Source organism: Mytilus trossulus, unplaced genomic scaffold (assembly GCF_036588685.1).
Source record: "Mytilus trossulus isolate FHL-02 unplaced genomic scaffold, PNRI_Mtr1.1.1.hap1 h1tg000234l__unscaffolded, whole genome shotgun sequence".
In the NCBI taxonomy this organism is placed as follows: Eukaryota; Metazoa; Mollusca; class Bivalvia; order Mytilida; family Mytilidae; genus Mytilus; species Mytilus trossulus.
Genome location: NW_026963315.1, coordinates 3,005,970 through 3,017,090, shown reverse-complemented (window position 1 = coordinate 3,017,090; position 11,121 = coordinate 3,005,970). Strand labels below are relative to the sequence as shown.

General features: G+C 31.2%; 1 protein-coding gene across 1 annotated transcript; it reads left to right on the top strand.

Moving 5' to 3' along the window:
- The first annotated feature begins 7,259 nt into the window (after window positions 1-7,259).
- Window positions 7,260-8,468, top strand: LOC134701242 (uncharacterized). Its single transcript, XM_063562372.1, has one exon. It carries the CDS (start codon window positions 7,260-7,262, stop codon window positions 8,466-8,468), a length of 1,209 nt encoding a protein of 402 aa, XP_063418442.1.
- Window positions 8,469-11,121: the final 2,653 nt, after the last annotated feature.

The window sequence follows — 11,121 nt, the reverse complement described above, 5'->3', positions numbered from 1 at the left end:
TTAACAATGAATAGTTAGAAAGAACCAATAACTTTCTCCGTTTCATTTTTAGACGTATACATCGAATGGGACATCATAGGCTATCTCAGTACCAGAATCTAATGACAAATGAGACATTTTTTTTGAAATTATAAACTTCCTGATTCTAGCAGCAATATATCAACTTCACCTGCTTAAGGTGGTATGGGAGTCTAAAATAAAAATGATAGAATTTGTTCATACTTTGCCAAAATGTAGTATCTATTGATACATGTTGAAAAATATTATAAAAATGATAGGTCACCGTGCATTTTTTCAAGCTACGGGTCGTGACAAAATGACACATTTTGTATGGATGATACAGGAAAAAACACCATTTTGTGAATAGAAACTAAACGAAATGATAGAATTGTAAAATAAATTAAGAAAATATAGCTTTCAAACAATGCTTTGATAATATCAAAAGAAAAGATAGGGTCACCGTGCGTTTTTTCCGGCTAAAATACAAAGTAGGAAATTCCATGAACAATCCAACAGAAAATGCACTATTTTAGAGTTACCTCCCCTGAAAATGACAATTTCAAAATATTTAAAAACAACCAAAAATAATCTACACTTGTACATATATTTATATTTATAAGTTATATTCTTATAAATTGGATCTTTTAAATGTAAAAACACATGAAAAATCTGCATAGTTGCATCAAATTTTGCTAATTTGATAGAAAATATAGACCTTAGATTCTCTGTTTTTTACAATCCAAGATGGCGAAAGACACCCATACCACCTTAATACATTTAAAAAAAACAATCAGTATTCATGAGCTCGAGATTGCAGCTGCTACTTAGACATTATCATGGTCATACCCAATCTCCTCATCTTATATTTTGTATATAATTCATATGTGTATTTCAGTGGTCTATCATACTTATAATGCATACTGGCTTCCTGCATGTAATTGATTCATATTTTACTTTTAAGTTTTAATTTAGAATTTCGAGATTATCATTATTTCTCACATTATTTCTTAAAATTCTATAATTATGTTTTCTTTTATTCTCACCAAATTAGAAATAATCTCTGCAAAATCTGAAAGGTTCGCACAACCTGTTGAAAAAAACAGGTGGCCATCCTTTTTTCTATTTATTTGAAAGAGCATGTAAACTTCTTTTTTACAAATAATTTATCAATTTCTATGGATTTAAATACCTTAATTGTAGCTCTTCAATGAATTTGGCAACTTAGTTAGCTTCTTGCGTGACATGTTGCATTAGCTGGCACGTAAAGTCAGTGTGGTAATGTGATTTTAGTTCAGTAATATATTCTGTGGAATGATATCAAAATAGGGACATATAGTTCAATCCTCGGAGTTCAGTATTTTTGTGATTTTACTCTTTATGATCACCATTGAGTTTCAAATTGAAACAGTATGTGTTGATACAAAAATGAAATACATATGTACTACAATATTCATTTTATTGAAAACAGTCATGTCATTCTAGTTGATGAAAGAACATGAATGCATCCTCTTTTTTCAAAAAAACACGCCTGTCGACAATCAAAGTCTCTTCAGGACAAATTTCCGAACAACCAAACAATAAATAAACGTTTAAGAGCTGATTAAACCAACAGGATCCAAATTCGAGGGAAATACTGACCGTACCAGATGCGACAAAAACAATTAACATATGTACATGTACTATATTTCAACAGTCAAGTAACAAGGTTGTCACTTATTTTGTATCTTTCTATAATCTATTCTAAAGGATAAAAACACCCTTCTACATTATAGAACTAAGAAGACAACAACTTAGTACAACCACTTAAATTGCATATTAATCATGCCGAAACTGTCAACAGAACTCTTATTGTGCACCTTCAATAGCACTGTCACCGTCACCGGTAACCGTATTTAGCACCGTCACTGTCACCTGTATTTAGCACTGTCACCGTGATCGGTGACTGTATTTGTCACCGTCACCCGCATTCAACAGCGTCACCGGCACTCGTATATAGCACTGTCACCGGCAACGACAATCTTAAAATAAAACAAAGGTAACGTTCAATGCTTATTTGTATTTCTCAGACATATTCCAGCTTTTATTAAAGTTTGTCACTACCCATTCTTTGACAACCCAACACTCTGTTGTTTCTGTTGTTGTTTTGGTATTTATACTTTCGACTGACCAATGACAGAGCTTGTTACAAATTGCTTACCAATCGGCAACCATGGATCATATTAGGGGAAACTCCAGTAATGTTGATACTGTTTGTAAACATGGATTGATCTTCATGAATAAAGATGGGTTTTGACTTTAAGTTTATTAGTAGAGCATAAGAACAGTTTTATTTGAGTTTATAGAATAATAAGGTAACTACCGCGAAAATACGGAATCCGGAATCAGTACGTGAACTTAAACATGTTAAACCTCTTAACAAAGTAACATACACAAATCTGTCGTATCATGACAACAACAGCCAAAATAACAAATGACAAGTCTTACACTACTTGCAACATTAGACATCTCACTAACATCTATCGTTTATCTTCAATAATTTCAAGAAACTATACAGATAAAGGTTTACTATAAAAAGGGGGGGGGGGGATTTTGGATTTGCAATATTTTATAACATAAAGCTTTTTCACAAGTTTTTGCCTTTTTCTTTGTTAACAATGAATAGTTAGAAAGAACCAATAACTTTCTCCGTTTTATTTTTAGACGTATACATCGAATGGGACACCATAGGCTATCTCAGTACCAGAATCTAATGACAAATGAGACATTTTTTTTGAAATTATAAACTTCCTGATCCTAGCAGCAATATATCAACTTCACCTGCTTAATACATTTAAAAAAAACAATCAGTATTCATGAGCTCGAGATTGCAGCTGCTACTTAGACATTATTATGGTCATACCCAATCTCCTCATCTTATATTTTGTATATAATTCATATGTGTATTTCAGTGGTCTATCATACTTATAATGCATACTGGCTTCCTGCATGTAATTGATTCATATTTTACTTTTAAGTTTTAATTTAGAATTTCGAGATTATCATTTTATATAGATAACCCAATTATCGCCTTGTAATAAAGCTTCATAAAAAGGGGGCAAAATCTATGTCGTTTTCTCCACTTATTAGTAATCAGCTCAGTTACGATAGGTGACAAGGTCTGCATTTGTGAAATTAGATTAATACACCTTTTGTAAAATTTGAAATAGATGAAAGATTTGTTTGTTATTTTGATGCAAAACTTCCCTAAGAGAGTACGTTATACTTGCTTAAAATGTCTTAGTATGATTTTTAATTTTTTTTTATTGATTGTAACAAAAATGCACTGATTTAATTATTTTGTCATCTGGTCATGTCAGAAGAGATTTTATTTGATTAAATTCTTATATCTATTGAAAAGATGGTAAAGCCATCTTTTTAACAACATCTATGAGAAAAAAAGAAATTGCCAACAAAAAAAACCAGATAATTACATTATTACATACTTTGAATTAAACCGACACTTTTTTTAACTTTTTAAAATATCGAAATCTATCCATGTCAAGGCAATGTACATATGACGAACTATGTGTGTCAATAAACAAGATTAAAACTCTGTCCTGACAAATAAGCGTGCAATAGGCGTCAACAAAATAGAAAGTAAACTTTAACTTCTGAATTTAAATTCCTTGTTACTGATATTTTTGTCCTTTAAATGCTTACACGCTTTATTTTTTATTTAATGGTGTTTTTAATTGAAAATAAAAAAATAATATTGGGAAATTTAGTACTGTAATCATCTTCATTATTCAAAAGGTTTCTGTTGCGTATCAATATGTCGCATATCTTTATATAAAATATTGACGCAGTTTGCATTCATGGTGTTTTTTGTTTAGCTGTAAGGTGCATGAAAACTCACCACATATTATATACTGTCCCTATCTTTTAGCAAATTGTATTCTGCTTACTATTAGTAAAAACTGTTCTTGATTATTATACCCTGCTTTCGAAAAAGGAGATGCATAATAATTAGATAAGTTTGTCTGTTAATTCGATCATGCGTCCGTCCGTTTGTGCGTCCGTCCGTCCGCCCGCCCGTTTGATCGTCTGTCTGCACATGTTCGTCCGTTTGATGTTTTGTGCGTTCGTCCATTTGTATTTCCCATACATGTATTTGTATACACAAATAGTGAAGCGTTTTATTTTATCTCTAGATAGGTGCATGTTTGTAGCAATATTTGGTTAAAAAGGATGATTGTGCCTGCAATCTGTTCCTGTAAAACAGACATACATATACTAATTAATTTCGTCCTGTAGTTATCATGTATTATGCTCTCAGACCTTTCATATAGGAAATCAAACAGACAATTTAATAATGAATTTTAGTCTCCTTTGCAGAAATTATTCTGATTACTTGAACAAAAAAATCTAATTCGGTAACTTTATTTATATCAAAATTAGAGGAATGACCCATTCGGCAGTAGATTTATGCCTTGCTTTAAATATTACATCACGTTAATTCTTCCGCGTATGCAATGTATTGATTTTTTAACGATGAAAGTTTGTGAATATAGTTATTTTAACAACTTTGTCTTCAAAGATATGTATTACGATCTAAAACAAAACATGTTTTTGAAATCAAATCATAAATACAATTTCAGTTAGGACTTTACCATGTTTAATTCGTCAAATATATCTCCCCATTACACCAGCCAATTTTTACAATCATCAAACATGTTAAAATGGAATCTATTGTAGAGATGTCGCGCTGCAAATTTGGCTCCAGAAAAAACGACCAATTTATCCACATAATACCTTAAGGATCTTTACATTCCATTTTTAAAAAACAAATGCATCTAATAGCTAACGAGCATCATTTAATGTACTTTTTCTGCATTTAGTCCAATCAAGAACTATTATCTTATGTGTTGTCAGGTGGAATTTTTTCCCAAAAGCTCAAAAACACTTTAAATAATTCCTAGATAAATATTTCGTGGAAGGGCAGACTTGAAATGTTTAGGGATTGAAGACTAACAACATGAATAACCCAAAATAACACACACTTTTCTTTTTAAGAAATGCCTTTAAATGATCCACTTGAAAGTCTATGATCGCGTACGTTCAGTAAAAAATCTGTTGTTCAAGCACACAAACTCTGTTTTTACGACTCATCGGAAAGGTATTGTACTTGACCACATATTTCATTGTTATGTTTTTGAATTTTTAATGTTATCCAATCAACCTGTAACATAAATAAAAAAAAAATAACATAATCTGAAGCGAGGTGATGTACATGTATAACATTTTTTGCTTTGAAGACAGAAATGACAACTCAAACACGCCCGAACATAAAAAAGTGCATTTAATTTTCACTTTTCGATAAATTAATTGCTCATCTTAAAAATGGTTTCGCCAAATACTGTCGTCAGGGGCAGAGATGCAAATCAATGCTTTAAATAAAGATCAGTTTATTTTCGTTATGTGTATTTTTTATGCACAAAATGATCCATTTCTATTTGCACCTACCACAATCGACTGTTTTAAGAAATCTGTACATACTTTAAGGTTTACAAATATCACGAACCTTCATACTATAATTTAAATTTTAGAAGAAGATTGTTAAGATGCTCAAAATACTTACAATGTAATTATGCACCTTACTAAACATTGAATGCCAATAAAAACAAATAAAAAGAATTAAATACACCAATGTAGATTTTTTTACCTTCTCTCTTATGTTTAATATTAATTTGATATCTGTCCATATCATTGATAAAAGGGATTGTATATGTTGGAGAGTAAATTTCAATGAGACAGAGACGAAAGAATACAAAATACATCTAAAGGTCAACATACGGTTTTCAGTAATAGAAAGGTGACTTAACAATATTCTAAGCTTTAAAACGAATATAATCATGTAATGTGATGTGAATATATTGAACAGAAACAATGAATAATGCACATTTAAAAACCAATTCTCTTCAAACCAAAAAGTCTGAAAAAAACCTCTTTAAACTTCTTGCGTCATGAGATTTTTTTGATTTACTTAGAAATTGTAGCAAACTATTTGTACGAGATTCTTGATGTCTTTTTTAATTTTTGTGATAGATTCCAACACTCGATCTCGTATAGACAACTAATAAATTTAGCATACATGTAGGAAGAGGCAATAAAATAATAACCCCAAAAAATGTTCCCTGTTCAAATATTTTCCTATGATTTTTGAGAACTTGATAGACCTTTCACATGTTTTAGGTAAAATAATCATTGCCTTTTAAATGCCTCATAACATTATCAAACGGAATCGCAATTGATTAATTACGAGTTTTGTTGGGAATGGTTTTCAGTAAATTAATTGGATTGTGACATGGACTTTTATAGATTTACCGTTATTGCAGTTTTCTTAACATTTCATGAATTCAATATTAGGCGTTTATCGTTGTTTCTGCTGTCTATATCACTCTGCTCAACTCCGCTAACTTTCCAATGATTGAATTATCAGATTTTCATCATATTTATATTGTTCAAAACACAATGTTTTAGCTGCTCTACACAATATAAAGCCTTTTCGAATTCGTGTGCTGTTTTTACTCGCAGCTGATATATATAAATATCAGTATGCAGGCAACCTATTAGGCGGTACATATTAATCATGTATCATAAAAATCGGATGCAGACATTTCGAACAAAGTTGTTTGAAAGATAACGTTTCTTCACATTTACGTATACTGAGAAGAAATGCCTTTTAAATAAATAGATAAAAGAGATATTAAAATAGAAATAAAATAAATCTTCTCTACGTTTTTTTAGGGAGGTTCGAATGGCTTCAGCAAATCATATACCCTGTGGTCCGTGTATGTTTGATAATGTGACGAAGGATTCCTGGAGATGGTGCACTAATTGTGAGGAAGGATTATGTGAAGATTGTGAAAACGTTCACAGAAAAGGTAAAACCACAAGAAATCATAAGGTTATTGCAATAGACGATACCGCAAGATTGAAAATGTTTCGATCTCTCAGGTATGTGAGCATCATGGAGAAAACCTGGAGTGGTTCTGTAAAGGTCACGATGAAGTCCTCTGTGTTGTTTGTGTCCCGTAAATGCATAAGTCATGTTCCGATGTGATACCAATTAATGTTAACGCAGCAAATGAAGACAATCATCTGCATTATCTGACCTGGAAGAGAAGATTGAGGGATTTCTGCACCACGTGAAACAATGCATCAAGAATCGTGAATCTGCTTCAAAGGAAATAGACAAACAATAAATTGAGGTCAAAACCATGGTTCTTGAAACAAGAACGAAAATAAACGGCCACCTGGACAAGCTACAGAAAAAATTGTTGCAACAACTAAGATCATCATCTGATACTTGTAAATCAAAATATCTTAAAATCCTTCAGAAATTTAGATCATCAGAAGAAATGCTTACTCAACTTAGGGAACAAACAATACATATGAAACAATTTTCTTCTGATTTACAAGTATTTCTTGGAACGCGTCAGACCAATAAGCAGGTAGGAAGCGAGGTAGAATCCATCAAGACCGAATTCGAGGCTACCAAGAACTATGAATTAAAAGTATCTTTTCATAGCGTAATCACAAAATTATCCAACGAAGTTGATGAGTTTGGTAAAATAATGGTGTCAGAATCCGCCACTAACTTCGATTTCAGAGACCCAAAATTCGAACAAGCTCAAATGAAGATCAACGTCCAAACGTCAAGAAGCATATCAGACATAAAACTTCAACTAATTAAATCATTTCAAATTAAGAGTAAAAATGAAATGAGTGTTATAGCTTGCATCATCTTGCCTAATCGTAATTTGTTGATAGCGAACACAAAAGATAATCATTTGATAGAGTACAGCGATACAGGGAAACTTATCCGTGACATTCCAGTATCTAGCCAACCATACGGTATTACTGTGATAGATCCTGATCGTATTGTAGTGACGTATGGGGATACCTCATATATTGAAATAATGAATAACGAAAATTTTAACGTTGAGAATAATTTTCGTTTACCAAAGAATTGTTGGGGGGTATCTCACGCGAATGGGAAACTATACGTAGTCTATGGAGACAGTATACAAGTTCTGGATGTATCTGGACGACAAATGAAAACTAGAGAAACAGCATCTAAGCGTATATCTCGTATCAATGTTGCCAGAGAAAAGATTATTTATTCAGATTGGGAAAAGAAAAAAGTATATTGTTGTCAAATGAATGGGAAAGAATTATGGCAGTTCGAAAATAAAAGCATGAATTTTCCGAAAGGTTTAACAGTAGATAATTACCAAAACGTTTTCGTTGTGGGTGGTCTTTTCGAAAATTTAACAATAATTCAAAATGACGAGAGTGCCAGTAAGACACTACTGACAAATTTGGATGGACTGCGATTTCCATCAGATGTGTATTATGACAAGGTAACACATGCATTGCTGATATGCAATGAAAAAGGCATGGTATCATTGTATAAAGTCCTTTAACATTGGTCGAATAAAATTGCTTAATATTCTAGTAATCGAGTTTAGAAAAGTCAGTACAGCATATCATGCGCTACATGTAGTATTCACTTAAATGATTGAAAATTATGAAACATTCACATTTTTTGTAGAGGAATGTAGTCAGGTAAAATAATTAAAAACAATAAAAGTCAAAAATGATAGTATTAATATTATGAAATCAGAAGAGCATAAGTTAAGGAAATAGATAAAGTAACAATTCTAATTGGAACATCTTTTTGTGTCATTCAATTTCGCAAATATGTATTGTCTATATGTCTTTTTGTTTTTCTTTGTAGACATATTTGTTTGTTTTTATAATGATAAAGAATATAATACTATTATGCCTGTTGTATCCTTATTTTTTTTTACATAATAATGTATTATGTATGTCTGCTTTGTTAACATTTTATTGTCAATAGAATTGAATTTTATGCGAATATTAGTGAGAGGTTTGGCTAAAAAAAAACACCTTTAAATCACCATATTTTTTTTCTTTTCAAGAAGTAAATTCAAATATCTTCAGCAGCCGGCTCGTTATTCGATATTCGATATGCAATATCCAACTGCTAGCAGTCGGTAGGATATTTGAATTTACTTCTTGAAAATGATAAAAAAAAAACGTTAAAACTAAAAGGATAATTTTCATTGATGAAAAGATTGAAAATAGTGGAAATCTTTTTATGACCACTGCAAGTTGTCTTAAAATCTCGTTGTCCTCGAATATCAACACTTATCAATACTTATGTAAGTTCACATTTGCATATTTGTCTTTATGTTATTATATAGATTTTTTTTTATCAATAACACGACATCAAAACTGTAATTTTATAACTCTGCCTAATATTAAGCAGACAGTTAGTTTAAATGTAGATACGCACGTGACTAAAAGGAATAAGGGTACACTTCCTGTCTTCTATGTTTATGGAGGGCCCAAAAGTGACAGTTGTATATTCAAAATATACAGCGAAAAAACCTACCTGAGACCGCTTAACTTACGACGAGACCCCCTTGTTCTTTCAATGTCAATAAAATTCGACTAATTCATAGCCTCTGTTTATATAAAGATTGTATCAAAAGGATTTCCCAGAATAATTTCATCTTCGTTATCTACGGAGGGCTTAGATTGACACTTTTCAGCTACAAATTGTCAAAGTTTCAGGACAAAGGGCACAAGGTAATGGCGAGAGCTCCGATATCTCTCAATTTAAAATGATGCAGACACCTAGTTATTAGGTAGATACACACGTGACTAAAAGGACTTATATCAGACATGTATGTAAAAGTACATCTTTGAGGTCGTTTTATTGAGAATAATCTATATTACATAGAGACAAAAATGCAACTTAGAGAAGGGTTTATATAGAACAACGAGAATTTTTGACCGCTTGAATAGGTCATTACAATTTCCTGCGTATCTTACCAGTCTTTTTAATCAGTCTATGAAAATCATGCTTTTAATATTATAAAGGTTTTTTTATGATTTTAAACTAAATTTTTAATATCGAACCGACTGTTAGCAGCCGCTAGGATATTGAATATCGAATATAGAATAACGAACCCGCTGCTAACTTCTTATACCTAGAAAAAACAAGGAATTTAAACATTTGACAAACAGACATTATGAGGGCGAAAGATACCAAAGGGACAGTCTCATAAGATAAAAAAAAAAAAAGCTGACAACGCCATGGCTAAAAGAGAAAAAGATAAACAGACAAATTATAGACACACAACATTGAAAACTAAAGACCTATCAACACGAACCCTACCAAAAACTGGGATTCATCTCAGGTTCTCATGAAAGGTAAGCAGATCCAAGTCCACAAAATTGGCTTTGGTATTGGTATTAAGTTGGGTGTATCATGAGTAGATTTTAAGTATAGTTCTTCCTAAGGAGCATGCAGTCGTATAACAAAGGGTGGTAAAGTTAAAATTTCCAAAGTTCTTTATTTTTGGGAATTGACTTCCTGTATTATTTTAAGAAATAGAAGAAAAAAAATCTTAAAAATGAGTTTTGTGAAATTTTTTGGTCTAAATTTCTCATAACTGTCTATTTCAGAGTACTATATATACATGGATAGTAATGTGACCCACTAAAAATAGGTAATTACAATCAGGGATGGGCACGATTACTGACAAATGTAATCGATTAGTAATCGATTACATGAAGGATTTTTGTGCAATCGATTAATAATCGATTACTCAAATTTTAGTATGTAATCGATTACAATCGATTACTCTATCAAAAGTAATTACATTACTTTTCGATTACCGTCAATTACATGCTTCAACATTTCAACAAAAAATAACATTAGTAAAACACAATTATATTGCTCTTAACATTTGTAAATGGTGGAAAGTAAGAACTTTTCAAAATGCATCATTTAAAGCATTGTTTCTTAATTATAAGCTAATAGCAGTTTTTTTTTTTGTATAAAATCTCTTAATGAAGATTAGAAATATTTCAAAAAATCTTGAAATTTTGACTTTCAACCTAAATGAAAGATGTTATCGCATTGCAACAATCACTTATTCATAACTAAATGATATTCAAAAATTTTCCTTTCTTACTGACTTACGTTTAAAACATATTATAGCATAGTTAATTATAATGTTTAAGGAAAATTTATATAAAAAA